The following is a 17,009-nucleotide window of genomic DNA, read 5'->3' as shown; positions in this document are numbered from 1 at the left end:
TCTTGTATGCCCGTTGGATGGCCAGGTGCGTTATCCAAGGTTAAAATGGCTTTTAGAGGCAGATTGTTTTGTTCGAGATAGGCTTTGACAGTTGGTCCAAACACTTTGCGAATCCAGTCTCTAAATTCTATTCTTCTGACCCAGGCTTTGCTGTTAGACTTCCACAAAACACCGAGATTGGATTTAGAGACATTGAACTTTTTGAATGCTCGGGGATTCTGAATGGTAGATTAACATTGGTTTTACCTTGCAGTCTCCACTTGCATTTGCTGCTAAAAGCAATGTTAACCTATCATTCATTGGTTTATGCCCAGGAAGTGTTTTTTCTTCTTTTGTGATAAATGTCCTGTTAGGCATTTGCTTCCAAAATAACCCAGTCTCATCACAATTGAAGACATGTTGAGGTAGGCATTCTCCTCCTCCTATAATTCTTGTAAAGCTATTGACAAATTTATCTGCTGCTGCTTTGTCAGCACTAGCTGCCTCTCTGTGTCTGACCACACTATGAATTCCTGTTCTTTTTTTAAAGTTGTCAAACCAACCTCTGCTACCTTTAAAATCATCATCATCTACCTCAGAACTTGATCCCGAAGTCTTCTTTTTCAAATCTTGATAAATCTGTTTAGCTTTTTGACAGATTGCATTTTGAGATGTAGTATCGCCTGCCATTTCTCTTTCTTTGATCCAAATTAGTAATAGATTTTTCATTTGCTCAAAAAGAAGCCCTCTGACATTCAACCCTTTAAGTTCCCTTAACAACCTTAGCTACCATAAGTTCTTCTTTCTTAGCCAAAATGGTTGATATTAGAATGACTGGTTTCATATATTCGAGCTAGCTGGATAACTTTCACACCTTCATGATGTTTTGCTATTATTTCTTTCTTCTGTTCAATAGAGAAAATTTTTCTGTTTTTTTCCCCTCACTAGCTTTCTTTTTGGGACCCATTTTGTCACACGGTAAAAAAATTCACTCTATAAAAAAAAAAAAAGATATGCAAAATACGGTATTATTACAAATTGTACAACACTAAGACAAGGGATACAAAGAACATATCATCACCTGAAAATAAAAGTAAAAGTTCAAAAAAAAAAAACTTTTTGAAATAAAAGTTAACAGTTAAATTCGAAACCTGCAATTTTTGACTTAGTGCATTTTGCTTGTAAGGTGACGATATTAGATACAGCACTTACCGTAACACTGATAAGCAGCTTAAAGATACAACAATTATTATACAGATGAGATTTGATTTTGCCGTCATTGTACGTCATTATCTGAGGCCATTGTTAACTAAGGCACCACTGTATTTATATAAAATTATTCCATTAGTATTATTATTATCATCATCATTGAATTGTGTAGTGTATTATGTATTGTGTAGTGAATTGAGTGCACATTCATGCTCATGCATACATAAATACTATGGATAAATATTTAGCTAGTTAAAAAATATACATTTATATTTATAATAAAAATTAATGTACTCTGTATTTTGTACTGAAACTTTGTACTGTACAGAAAATATAATAAAGTGTTTAATTGTATATATATAAAAAAATATATTATTAAATATAATACATAATGTTATTTCAGTCCATGGTGCTAGACCACCATGGAAGTGTGTTGTAAGTTCAATTCTAGTCACTGACTAAAGGAACGTTTATTAAGCCTTTTTTCCAACAAGTTCCTGAGTTAGTTGATCTCTGGCACAGGCAAGCAGGATTTCTTTCCTCCTGAAAACTCAGGTTTTTTGTCCCATAAACTCAGAAAAATTGACTGTAGAACCCAGACTAGTGTCAGAAAGTAAATACGTTGTTAGGATTAGGGACCACGAGATGGCAGCACTTCTAGCTGTCTCTCTCTTCACCAGATGTGGTGTATAATTAGTGACAGTCTTGGGCCAGCTATCTCTGATTGACTACCAGCAGACCATGAACTTCCCCCTCAGTTTCCAAAAAGTTAGATAGGGCTAAAACGGCCTTGCCTACTCCCTGTAGGAGAATAAAAAGCATTAGCTGATAGCTATCTCAGCTGTAATATTATTACACTGACCCTTCATTCAAAAGTGCTTGTAATGGACTATGCATTACTCATACAATGTGGAGAGATCCAATACTAAACTCTGAATGCAATAAGCATTTATTCAGTACAATTTGAGCAGAAAAACTTTTTTAACCCAAATTCAATACCCTGAGTCATTCAATACAGTGAACTGTTCCTTTGATATCAAAATATTATTAGAATATAATTTAACTACATTAGTAATGATGAATGATTAACAACAATCTAAATTAGAAACTCATTTTTTCTAGCTTCAATTATTGTATATAAAATACCTTGATGAGTGTGCTTTGTGAATAATAAAAGAAGCAGACTTCACAACAATCCTCCCAAGCCATCATATGGTTCTTTAGGAGACTATATAATAATTAATACAAATCACTACAAAAACATATTTTGGTCTTTATTGATGTCATATCATGAGAACAAATGGATTATGGGAAAAAAAAAACTGTAGTCTAAGGGTCACTAAAATCACTTAAATCTAGAAAAACCATAGTTTACTATGGTTTATTCTAGATTTAAGTGATTCTTCTAGGCTATAAAAATCATCAAAACAGTTCTGCTTTTAGATGAACATATTTTGAAACTGCATCTCATCCTTGTAATTTCAATGTTTACTACTATTTTAACAATTACAGTTTCAAGAAGAAAGCCTATGAGAAAATTCTGATATTTCCATGACATAATATCATGAAGTACATGTCCACCATGACTATAAAGAATCACATAAGTGCAGTACCCATTTATTACCATGAAATAATAAAATGAAATTAGTTAGCCTTAATTTAACTTTTCATAACAATACAAAAAAAAATATTCTTATTCACTAAAATTTTCAATTCTGCTACTGCTGCAAGAGCTTTTCATCAATGTGTTTTTAGGCAAAACTCAAAAGCACAGCTTTGGAAAGTGTTCAAAATATCTTACATAAAAATAAAACTATTGCAGCAGAAGGAAACTTTTTCTCTCAATTTGGTCCAACTTAAATGAAAATTGTTTTGCAAAATTTCAATAACAATTCCAAATATAAATTTTAACCAAAATCTATCTAGCAGGGCTGGAACAAATTGACTATATGTGTTCAGAGAGATTTGAGGGGATGGGGAGGAGAACAAAGCCATATATGTTAATGAGTGCTTATGCATTCAGAAAAAGTTACTTGCAAATCATGAAAAATAGAGTGGGTAGAATTTGAAATTAAATGTATTAGTATACAAACTAAGATTTTTGGTGATCTTGTATCCTAAAATTATACCAGTAATAATAAAATAACTTTATTATATGCATAAAGTTGGTTTCTTTGGGAATTAAAATATCCTACAAATTCAATTTTTAACCTACACAGCAACTGAATCTTCACTAATAATAATTTATAATGTTTATTTTTAAGATACCCAAATAATCACACAATTCAGTAACAACAAACTAAAATTTACCTGTGAAGGACTGCCTTGCTCTTGCTATAATCTCTTCAACTGAATAACTACCAAGCTCTCCCCTGGCATGCTTTGTTTTACAGTAGGTACACTGGTTTAAACATCTAAAAAAATTAAAAATATATTACTAAGAAAATAATGTAGAAAGCTAAAGCAGCAATTTGCAATTATATTCAAACAGCATCTTCAATTTTTCTACTAAATAAAACAGGTGTTTATGAATAGGAAAAGAAGTTACTTAAATTAAGGGGATATTAAATTCCACATAGTTTTAAAACCGAATAAGAAATTCAAAGATTGGAATCAGAGAGTTTCTTGCCGAATATAGTAAACTATAAAGTATCGGCGACACTAGCATTAGCCAATGCAAGCGATCCTAGCACGTAGTACAATACCGGGCAACTCGTTGCAAAGGTGAGGGAAGTTCAGATCGTTATTCTTAGGTATTTTCCATAATGTAAAAACACATTTCCTAGGAAATGTATGCTGTTATTACATTATGGAGGGCATTACATAACGCTAGTGTCGCCGATACTTTATAGTTTACTATATTCGGCAAGAAACTCTCTGATTCCAATCTTTGAGTTTCTTATTCGGTTTTAAAACTATGTGGGATTTAATATCCCCTTAATTTAAGTAATGTTTTCATTGCCGAAATGAAGCTTATTAGCTCTTTACACTTAAGTAACTTAATGGTTGCACCTGTTTGGAAAACTCGTTCGCAGAGTACATAGTTCTTTTCGCTATACACTTTGGAATTAGGTCTAGCTACTCACTGATGAAGCCTCAAAAAAGGCTGAAACCGGTCTGGGTAGTGACCTCCCTCCATAATGTAATAACAGCATACATTTCCTAGGAAATGTGTTTTTACATTATGGAAAATACTTAAGAATAGCGATCTGAACTTCCCTCACCTTTGCAACGAGTTGCCCGGTATTGTACTACGTACTAGGATCGCTTGCATTGGCTAACGCTAGTGTCGCCGATACTTTATAGTTTACTGTATTCGGCAAGAAACTCTTTGATTCCAATCTTTGAGTTTCTTATTCGGTTTTAAAACTATGTGGGATTTAATATCCCCTTAATTTAAGTAATGTTTTCATTGCCGAAATGAAGCTTATTAGCTCTTTATACTTAAGGAAAAAAAGTTAAAAACATTAAAGGAGAAGATAGAAATGGATAAACAAAGTTCTAAACAACTATCTGGAAGTAATCAGTAGTTGTCTTTTGAAATGAAGACTAAAATTACTAATGCTCATAGATTTCTGCATTTCACAGATAGGGATGCATCAAAACATGTAAAATAAAGCTCTTTTATGATGGAACACGTACTAAATGTACTAAAAATAGGCATTCAGTAAGCATAATCAGAGCTTTTTTTCAGACAAAGAAATAATATAAATAAACTTATATGGCTTCTCAAAATAGAAATTAATTTTTGGATTTGAGGGAAGTTTTCTTATCATCAAATTCCAGATATGGATCTTCAAGGAGTGGTACAGGATATTATGATACTACTACTACTACTACTACTACATAAAAAGGATACATCATGGACAACTTTCTATTTGTCAGTAACTGCATATCATCAGATCTTATATATATTTTGGCTTTTTACAACAATTTTTGCTTTATCAATCTACCCAGACCTTTGTCTTCCATTGGGTCTTTTTCCTTATCCAAGCAAAAAAAAAAAAAAAAAAAACTGCTCCTTTCCCATTCTGTTTAATTGACAATACCACCTTATATCAGCTCTGCTCACACATTCCTAAGGAATGATAATGGTCAAGTTCCTTCCTAATACCCTCAATCAGACTCTGCCATCTGTTTACTCCCTTCATTTTTCTCAGAACCCAACTCTAAGATCCATAAGTTAAAACAGGTTTGAACACGGTCTTGTATATAGCTAGTTTAGTGTTTTGACTAATTTTTCTCAATTCCATATAAATTCTGTTGACTCCCTACAATAACAGTGATTTGTTATTGTAGGGAGTGTTGACACCTTACAATAACAGAAAAGTTTATCATTTAGTTAAATCCTGTCATCAGATCTGATACCACTGCAAGTGGTATCAGATTACTATACTTGAAATCTAGGTACATAAGTAAGATACTAGATTATTGCTATGATAATTCACTCTATAAGAACTAATGCCACTTTCCTTCATAATGTAATCCATATAAATAAGTAACAGTCAAGATAACGTACACCCTTGTCTTACACCTGATTTAATACCAAATAAGCTTCCTGTAGTCCAATCAGTTCCACTGAATTACAACTGAAATACAGACTATGTAAAGATTGACAAAATGTTCTGTTTACATCGTATAGCTTTTTTCTGACAATTTTGTCACATGCCTTTTGTCAGGATCAGAACAAGCTGATCTGAATAATCCACGTTAAATTTCCATTTCTCAATGATTTTTCTTTACTTGAAGATAGTAGATAGTTGAGAAATCATGGGAAGATAACATTGCTTATTTAAATTGGCTTGTTCTGATATTAACAACCTCTATATGACTTAAACCTAGCTTGGTTTTTCTGAGTTTTTATTTCTCTTGCACAATTTTATTAGCCTCCTCTCTAATATGATTCCATAATTCTCACATTTGGTTTTAATTCCCATTTTATGGATAGGCACTATGAGAACTCTACTCTGGTTATCTGGAATTTAACCATCTGATCACACCTTCTGAGCTCAGCATTTCTATCAAATATCACCAAATCCAACTGCAGATGATATTTGACCAGATTTCTCAAATGTTTTTGATGGCTCTACCTCAAGTACTGGTATGTATACTTCAATGCATACCTCTCAACTATTTTCTACCACAAAAATCTGTCACTTTATGCTTCATACAGTAATCTTTCAAAGTAATTACTCTATACTTCTAGAATATCTTACTCTTCATTTTCATCTTGTACTGTCATCTGATTTCTTCCACAGTACTCTTTCCTCTAATTTAGAAATAAGCTTCTTCAAACATTATGCAAATGGTATCAGAATACCTGCTTTTATATATTGGTTTGCTTTCTTACATTTTTCACTGTATTCTCTCAGAGGACATGCTGATTTACTTGCTAAGATCTTTCAATCATGATCATCAAATTCCAGACTTGTGCCCTCAAGAGGTATACAGGATATGATTGTGCTACATGAAAAACTTACATCATTATTAACTTCCTATTCTACAATTTTCCTTCAAATCAATCTGTTAGCAGATTGATTTGGACTCCAGATTGATCAAGACTTTAACATTACCTAATCATATATTTCTGTCTTCTAAGGCACTTTTTACGATATCAATCCACCTATATGTTAGTCTTCCTCTGGGTCTTTTTCCTACCAACCTGGCAGAGAACACTTGTTTGGCTAATCTTTCCTTGCACATTCTGTTAAAGTGATCATACCACCTGAGATTAACTCTGCTAACGCATTCCCGGATGCTGACAATGTCAAGTTCTTTCCTAATATCCTCATTTTTAATATGATATTGCCATTGATGCCATCTGTTCATGCCCATAATCCTTCTCAGGACTCTCATATCTGCAGTGTTTAGTCTTTGGTCAAGTGTTTTAATTCTAACCCAGCTCTCAGATCAATAAGTTAAAACTGGTTTGAACACTGTCTTGTATACAGCTAATTTAGTGTTTTGACTAATTTATCTCTTGTTCCATATAAAATTTATTCAATTGACTTCCTACCATATTGGCTTTATTGATTCTGTTGTCTATTTCCATATTTAATTTACCATCTTCACTAAAAATCATGCCTAAGTAGCTGAACTGTTTTACTTGCTATAGGTTCTCCATTCATGACACAGTTGATATTTTCAATGCTTCTACCTATTTTCATCGTCTTTGTCTTGTTATTGCTGACCTTCATAACAAAAGGACGTCACCATTTTAAAAGTCGCAGTATAGCCGCTAACGGGAAGAAAGGCTAATGGTCACCGAGACAGCGAAGTTCAAGCAAAATGAGCTGTAACAAATGCAATAAGCCATTAAGCGATGAAGAGATGGGCCACAGTGTTCCGGATGTAAAAAAAACAACACTTCCACTGTTCAGGGATCTCAGAAAGCACGTGGAAAGCAAAAGGAGCTGTGAAACAGACCGAATGGCGATGCCAACAGTGTGGTGAGAAAACGAAGAACAAAGACCAGACGCCAAAGAAAAGTAACAACACATCAAGGTAAGCCGCTTCCGGATCCTAAAATTATAGATAACTTTGATTCATTTAAACTCATGGTGAAAGACTTATTAAATGCACATATCAATATCATATCAATATACGGGCTCCCATTCATACATATACATCATCAGTAATTAACGTAAAAATTGCCGATCACTACTTTGTCTCAACTTTGTTTTATTACGTTTCCTATCCACCCTCCCACCACCACAAAAGTCAACAAAACTTGATCATACTAAAGAGCATTGTCGATAATGAAGTAAAAAATACAGACTGGAATTCCCTACTTAAAATAAATGATCCTGTAACATTATACGAGAAATTTCAACTAAAGTTCACAGAAATATACAAAAAAAAGCAACAAAACCTACACAAACGAGGTAACAAACAGACAACAATCCATGGATAAATGACGACATACTAAATACTATTACTGAAAAAGAAAATCTATGGAAAAAACTTAAAAAGTCACCCAGTAACACAGATTTACAAACCTTATACAAAAACACAAGAAATAAACTAACAACAAAAATTCGTGAGGCAAAAAGACGCTACTACTTCCAAAAATTCATGGAATATAATGACAACATTAAGCAAACATGGGCTACACTGAACGAATTAGTATCCCGATAAAAGAAAACTTCAGCACAAGATTTTATTGCAAAAAGCTTCGGTCAAGACACAAACCAAGAGGAACTAGCAGACTCATTCAACCATGCTTTCACAAACAACATCACACAACTCAAAAAAGACAAACTACCAACGATCAACAAAAAACTACCAACACAAAGTCAACAACAAACGATGTATTTTCCACCCATAACAAAACAGGAACTGAAAGAAGCACTCCTAAAACTAAAACCAAAGACCACTCCAGGAATAAACAAAATAAGACTCACAGACCTTATAACACACTTTGAACAAATAAATCCAATACTTTTGAAACTCGTGAACATAATATTCGACACAGGCATTATTCCACAACAACTAAACACTGCAGTAATTACGCCAATATACAAACATGGCAAAAGAAACGATACTCAGAACTACAGACCAATAGCTACACTACCAGTCATCTCAAAAATCCTAGAAAAAATAACACACACAAGACTACAGAACTATTTACAGAAGTAAAAAATCATCTCACAAAACCAATACGGCTTTCAGAAAACAAAAAGCACCATTACTTTATTAGAAGACATCGCCAACACAATAAACAAAGCTCTCGACAAAAACAAGTACGCCATCCTTATACTGCTGGACCTAACCAAAGCATTTGACACACTTGAACATGACATACTACTCACCAAACTATACTCAATAGGTATAAGAGGAACACTGCATACATGGTTCAAGAACTACCTCTCAAACACAACACAAGTAACAAAAATAGGTACATGTCACAGTCGGAGTATACAAGTAAAACACGGTGTACCTCAAGGTGCCATATTATCACCCACTCCATTCAACATATACATTAACGATGTTCATAACATATCCATAAGAAGTCAAATATTTCAATACGCAGATGACACTGCACTACTAACAATCCACACAGACATTAACACAGCTCTCTGCAAAGCACAACAAGACCTAAATGAAATCACAACATACTTCCACCAAAACGCAATTTTAATCAACGGCACCAAAACACAGATGCTGATAATACCCAACCCAAGAATCATACGCCCTGCATCACTATCAATACACTGTCACACATACCGCTGCATTAACAACAAAAATACCTGCCAATGTTCCGAAATCAAACCTGTAACACACGCAAAATACCTCGGTCTGTATATAGATTCCCACCTTAAATGGACAAAACATATAGAATACCTACACACCAAACTCCAGATCATCGCAGCAACACTCTTCCAAGTTAAAGACATTATTCCACCCAACATAAAAAAACTTCTATATCACAGTATCTGCGAATCCCTATTCAGATATGGAATAACAGTGTATACAAATACATCAAACAATCACCTAACAAAATTAGAAACACTACACAGGAAAATCGTGTTAACAGTGATCTGGACACCTTACACACAACAACCAATATCCAACAAGCACATGGCAGTACACAGAATTCTGAGCATTAAAAACCTGAAACACTACATGACATTAACAAGGAATTACTTCAACATCATCTATCGAAACAACAGAGACACATATCGTATAACACGACCTACAACAACTCTCTACATCCCCACATGCTTCAACAACTCATACGGTTCTTTTGTGAGATCACATCAGATACCCACGCAACTCAACAACCTACCAAGAAAGTTAAAACACTTAGATAACTACAGAACATTAAAAAATGAACTCTGGAAAATATGCCAACAAAGTTAAGAAACCATTAACACTAATATACACATCACAAATCACTAGCATCCAATGCCAACATCCCATACATAAACAGTAGCAACAACACAAATAGTGAAGGCTAAATCCCATCCTCTTCATAAAAGCTAACCCAAGCTTCGAAGTAGGTGGGATTAACTTGCCTCACTCATTTACAAGTAATCCTTATAAGCAAATGCAGAAATTTGTATGTATAATCATTCTTTCTCAAACTTAAAAAAAAAATAAATAAAAAATAAAATAATATAAAAAAATAAAAAATTTATACAAAAAATTCTGTATAATCTTCATTGTTAATATTAGAAGAACATGTGTTGTAAATACATAATATAAAGGCAAAAAAGTATTATTAAAAAAATAAAAATAAAAAAATTTAATTGAAATCCAATGTAGGAATTGCAGCACTTAGTGCTGAACTCTGTAAAATTATAAGATGCAATGTCACACAAGATGTTTATTGTAAGTATAAATATTCTAGCAATCAATAAAATATATTTAAAAAAAAAAAAATCTATTACAACAATTTAGTCATGGAACCTGCAGACTTGTACTGGATTTATTTATAGGTATAACATCATCTGCATAAAGTAAAGAGCTGAGATTAACATCTCTAATTTTGATATCCACCCATTTTGATTTATATGGAATAAGAGAGAAATTAGTCAAAACACTAAATTAGATATCAGGGATGCTTAAGGGTCAAAGCTGTATAACTGAGATGAGACCTCCACAGAACCTTTAAAGGAATGCAGAGAACTGACCAGGGCTTCTGATCTAATGTCCAAATATTGCCTACTTGTGGTGCACACTGTTAGGTATCTACCTGGATACTGAACGAACGAGGATGGGTTAGCAATTTGGGATTTAGCCAACCAAATTTTATTCTTATTGGCTTAAATCGCAATACAAAATGATGGTACGACATGACAAAATTTCATACTGGCTGGAGTCACCTGGTTAAACAAGGCCTATGTTGTTTTGCCAGAGAACCAACAGGGCAAACAGCAAAAAGACAGCAATTTATTTTCCATGTTCTTACCAAAGTTCCATTGACTTTTGCTTAGCTAGTTTTACACAGTGTTCAGCTTTCTTAAATTTGCCTCTGTATTCTCTAAGAGCACAAGCTGACTTATATGCCAGGAACTGTTGATAGGCTTTCTTTATTTTACTTCACTGCCTCTATAACTTCCTATGTCCACCATGCAGTTATGATTTTTCTATCCTTGCAAACAACCTCACCACATGCTTCTTTGGCTAATTCAATCAATGTTTTCTTCGGTGCTTGCCACTGAATGTCCGTCCAGGGTTTGGTTCCTGTTTGAACAGGAACTCTTTCATTTTTTCTTGAATAATGTTTGTGTATTTTAGTCTACAGTTCACATCTGGGAGCTGCTCAACTTTTATTCACTTTAAAACTTTCTTACGTGTTCTTCTTTTCAATATGAAATTCAATTTTATCCTGCTGAAGATTAAATGGTGATCACTTCCAATTTCAAATCCTCTGTACACTCTAGTGTACTGCACCAGTGAGAAAATATCACTATCAATAACAACATAGTCAACGAGACTTTTCTTATTCCTTGCCTCTTCTCTCCATGTGAATTTGTGCACATTTTTATGTTGGAACATTGTGTTAGTAATAACCTGTGCATGTCTGAGCAGAAAACCAACAGGTATTTGCCATTATTATTAGCTTTGCTCTTTTCTCCATTTTCCCAAAATATTTTTGTATGTCTGAAAATCAGTTCCTACTCTGCTATTTAGATCCCCAACAAGGACCAACTTTTCGTTTTTTCAGTGTGTCAATTACTTTCTCTAAAGTCTTATACAATTCTTCCACCACTATCTTAATAGAACCTTCTGTGGGACCATAGGAACAAATAAGTCTCATTGTCCAGTTGCCCATTCTGATATTTGCCCACATCACTCTACTTGAGACTGCCTTCCATTCAAGAAGATTAGCTTCGTATTTAGTGTTGAACACTATAGCTACTCCTTTTTTCCTTGATCATTGCCTGAGTATAACATTTTGTATTTACTGGTCAGAAAGATCCCACCAGTTTTTGCCTTTTTGTTTCAGTCACCCTTATTATGTCGATCTGGTACTTATCCAATTCCTCATTTGATTCAGTTAGCTCCATTTCTTTGCCATTCAGGCTTCTTATGTTGATAGTACTGATCTTGAACTCTGGTAATATGAGTTGGGGTGTGTTTTAGGATTTGTTCCAGTAGCTGTCTTTTCATTGTTCGCCCTGATTCCTTGGTGAAAACAATGAGAGCCTTGTTTAACCAGGTGACATCCGAGCTGACATGAAATTCTGCATGTTGTACCATCATTTTATATTGTGGTTTAAGCCAATAAGAATACAATTTGGTCCGCTATATCACAAATTTTTCTGTCACTGTAAATATGAAAATGGCACTTTCCTTAACATATGAAAACATGTTAAGAAAAGTACCAAAGACATTGTCTGTACTTATATCTAAATGCTGATAGTTTTTTCACTTGGTTATAAATTAAATTAAAGATTCCAAGAAATTACATTCTCATTGAATCCTATATCCAAGTGTAAGCAAACAAAGTTTTCACATGAAATATCTTCATGACTAGACTACTTGTATATAGTGGCTAATGACTTCAGTATCCAATAATGCAAAGCACACATCTTTTCAGGTGAGTATAATGCTATGCATTATTGAAAGTGCCACTATCCAGAGCAGTTTCTATCTTTATTGAGGTAGTGTTAAAGTGCATGGATACTTCTCCAAAAACTCTGAGTGATCTACGACATCACAATAAATTGCACCGAGTGACTATAAATGATCACTATTAAACTCATCACTCCTGATCTGTAATTTCATATTGAAAAGAAGAACATGTAAGAATGTTTTAAAGTGAATAAAAGTTAAGCAGCTCTCAGATGTGAACTGTAGACTAAACATGATTGAAGAAAAAATGAAAGAGTTTAAGAAGAGGAACCAAACCTTGGAGATTCAGTGGCAAGCCCTGAAGAAAACACTGATTGATTCAGCCAGAGACACTTGGCGAGGTTATCTGTAAGGATAGAAAAATCAGAACATCGTGTGGACACAGGAAGTTAGAGAGGCAGTGAAAGAAAAGAAGAAAGCATATCAAAAGTTCCTGACAAATAAGTCGGCTTGTGCTCTTACAGAATACAGACACAAATTTAAGAAAGCTAAACACTGTGTAAAACTAGCTAAACAAAAGTCATGGGAGGCCTTTGGTAAGAACATAGAAAATAAATATGAAGAAGTGACAAGATATTCTGGAGGTTGTTGAAGAAGCTCAGAAATGGATAAAAGAATGCTGTAAAAGGAATTAGAGATGATAAAGGTGACATGAAAAAAGATATCCTTGAAGTATGGAGTAATTACTTCGAACAATTGCTAAATGAAATAAGCAGTGATGACAGCACAGCGGTAAAAAACACTGACCAGGCATGCAGTCAGGAATACATATCCATATTTGAAATAGAAAAATCCATCAAAAGCCTGAAATGTTGAAAGGAGTAGGTGATATTCGACCAGAAATGCTCAAGTATGGAGGGATAAGAGTCTTACAGTGGCTTCACTACATAGTTCAGAAGCCTGGACAAAGGGACGAATTCCAGATGATTGGAGTATAGTTCTCATAGTACCCATATATAAAAAAAAGGGAAATAAAACTGAATATGAAAATTACAGAGGTATTTCCTTACTGAGTGTTTCTGGTAAGATATATGCAAGTATACTTGAGAAACGGTTGAGAAGGATTGTGGAAGAGAAGCTTCGTGAAGAACAAGCTGGATTCAGGCCAAATAGAGGCTGTCAGGATCAGATTTTCACTTTACGGCAGATAGTTGAGAAATCATGGAAATATAACAAAGGTCTGTATTTAAGTTTTGTAGATGTGAAAAAGGCATATGACAAGGTGCCAAAAGAGAAGCTATTCGAAACACTATGTTTATATCGTGTTAATGGGGCATTATATCAAGCAATACTTAGTCTTTATTTGAGTTGTAAGTAGCAGTTAGAATTGAAGGAAGTACAGGAAGATGGTTTAATGTTAAATCTGGTGTCAGACAAGGATGTACATTATCCACTCTGTAATTGATTATCTACATGGATCACAATATGAGGGAAAGTGGCATTAAACCGGATATCAAAATTGGAGATGTTAATGTCAACTCTTTGCTTTATGCGAATCATATGATACATCTAAATCCACTAGAAGTCTGCAAGATTCCCTGACTAAATTGAATAACTGTTGTAATAGATATGGTATGAAAATCAGCAATAACAAGACAAAGACAATGAAAATAAGCAGAAGCATTGAAAATATCAAATGCATTGTGAATGTAGAACCTATAGAACAAGTGAAACATTTCAACTACTTAGGCACAATTTTTAGTGAAGATGGTAAATTAAATATATGATAATAGACAACAGAATCAACAAAGCTGGTATGGTAGGAAGTCAACTGAACAAATTTATATGGAATAAGAGAGAAATTAGCCAAAACACTGAATTATTAGTTGTATACAAGTCAGTATTCAAGCCAATTTTAACTTATGGATCTGAGAGAGCTAGATCAGAAGTAAAACACTTGACCAAAGACTAGACACCACAGATATGAGAGTCCTGAGAAAGATTAGGGGCATGAACAGATGGCATCAATGGCAATATCATATTATAAATGAGGATATTAGGAAAGAACTTGACATTGTCAGCATCCAGGGATGCGTTAGCATAGTTAATCTCAGGTGGTGTGGTTACTTAAACAGAATTGGAGAGGAAAGATTAGCAAAAGAAGTGTTCTCTGCAAGGTTGGCAGGAAAATGACCCAGAGGAAGACCAAGATATAGGTGGATTGATACGGTAAAAAGTGCCTTATAAGATGGAGATGTTAATGTCAACTCTTATAAGAAATATAAGATTTGATAATGTTGGAGTCTTAACAGGTAACAGACTGTTTTGGAGGAAAATTGTAGACAGGAAGTTAGTAATGATGTAATTTTTCATGTAGTACCATCATATCCTGGAGGGATATGTTGGTACTACATGAAAAATGTAGTACCAACTAGAGGGTATATATCAGGAATTTGATGATGATCATGACGACTCCTGACCTGGATCACCACAGGACAGGAAATTCAGCAGTGGCTCCATGCTCGGTGACAGGCAAAAACCTACCACCAAGCAAGCAAGTCTGAAGACGAACATTATCAAATATCATCAGTGGAAGCTAGACACAGAAGAGATATCAAGGTTGAAGTAATGCAGAAATCATATATTTCCCACATACAAGTAGTGAAAAGGTGTAGCATCTTATTAAAACACTATGGATTAGAGTATGTTTGTTGAAAGTTTTTAGTCTCTTTCACTTGGTTATAAATTAAAGATGAAAAGAAATTATATTATTGGTTAAATCTTTATCTAAGTTAAGCAAATAAAATTTGCACACAAAATAGCTTCATTGACTAGGCCACTTGTATATAGTGGCTAATAACTTCACATTAATTGCCTTAATATTCCATCATGCAAAACATACATCTTTGGAGTGTGTCATAAAGATATTTCATGCACAAACTGTTTGTGCATAAAATATCTTCAGGGCCCAGCATCCTGGCTCTTGAAGACCAATAAACCCTCAATGGAGCAATTTATTCAGTCCAATAATGTAAAGCATTGAGGGAACATCGGAACCAACAGTGAGAAATGAAACTGTTGCTCCTAAATACCAAAGATCACTCGCTATAGAAGATGATAAAGGCTCTCAGAATGCACTGCAAACCCCTTCCACCAATCTATGGTGAAAGAGATTTAGTCCATTGTGATACTAAGAAAGCAGAAGCTTTTACTGGCAGTTTAGAAAAACAATGCAACACAAATTACACACATACAGACCTAGATTTTCAGGAAAGTTCATACACCACATGCTGAAACATGCAAATATCACAAATGATACCCAACCAACGTCATGCACGAAATACAAGAAATAGTCAAAAAACTAAAGAACATGAAAGCTCTGAGCCCAGATGGGATTTCCAACAAGGTCATTAAACAACCCTATAAAGCTATTATGCCTTAATATTTTTGTAGAAATCATTAATGAATTGCTAAGATTCCACTACTTTCTGCCATACTGGAAATTGTGTCCTTATGTCATCTTTCCAGAAGATGACATAATCTTAATCCTGAAACCAGAGAAAGCAAAGTAAGCAAAGTAGTTCCCTCAGAACTACTGCCCAATCAGCCTGATCTCTTACCTAGGAAAGACTGACAAACAAGTGATACTAACAAATCAAGAGAGAAAAAATCTCATATCCAACAGTTTGGCTTCTGCAAGAATCTCCTATGTACAACAAATCATCAGTCATGAACACATCAGTGCAGGATACAACTGGAGACAGCACATTGGTGCTATCTTTCTTGGTGCTGCAAAGGCATTCAACAAGATCTGGCATAGAGGGCTACTCTATAAACTAATCGACATTAAACTCCCATCAGGCCTGACCAGCCTTATCGGTTCCTATCTTGAGGATTGGAAGCTTCATGTGAAATGACAAGGAATCAGATCATCCAAACACAGGATTACAGCGAGGGGGGGGGGCCCTCAGTGCTCCCTACTGTCACCTTTACTCTTTGCCATCTATATGGCTGACATCCGCCGCATGGCCACCACACAGTGATTTTATATGCAAACAACACTGCAACATCGACCTAATCCCCAAGGCTGAGAATGTCAACCAAAAAAGCTGCAGACTGCTATCTCAGAATTAAAGCAGTATTTCAAGAGATGGCACATCAACGCAAACAAGAGCATTGCTATCCTCTTTACAAGGAAACAGGTGCACCCCGGTAAGGTCATCATGTTTGACATCTCCCATCCCCTGGCAGCCAGTCACCAAAAAGCTGGACAAAAGACTCTGCTTTGTGCCCCATGT

At 34.6% G+C, this 17,009-nt stretch overlaps 1 protein-coding gene across 6 annotated transcripts in view; it reads right to left on the bottom strand.

Moving 5' to 3' along the window:
- Positions 1-17,009, bottom strand: part of LOC150101004 (threonylcarbamoyladenosine tRNA methylthiotransferase) — a 154,485-nt gene that overhangs the window by 78,105 nt on the left and 59,371 nt on the right. For all 6 annotated transcript variants that reach the window (XM_090401238.1, XM_090401237.1, XM_090401242.1 and 3 more), the window contains one exon: positions 3,499-3,602. In XM_090401238.1, the coding sequence (XP_090257364.1) occupies positions 3,499-3,602 (104 nt within the window). The remainder of the gene's footprint in view (positions 1-3,498; positions 3,603-17,009) is intronic.

This window comes from Typopeltis vanoorti, chromosome 12 (genome assembly GCF_054136105.1).
Source record: "Typopeltis vanoorti isolate ZY-2024b chromosome 12, IOZ_Tvanoo_1.0, whole genome shotgun sequence".
NCBI classification, from domain to species: domain Eukaryota; kingdom Metazoa; phylum Arthropoda; class Arachnida; order Uropygi; family Thelyphonidae; genus Typopeltis; species Typopeltis vanoorti.
The sequence above is the reverse complement of the archived record's forward strand: the minus strand, read 5'-3'. Positions and strand labels throughout refer to the sequence as shown.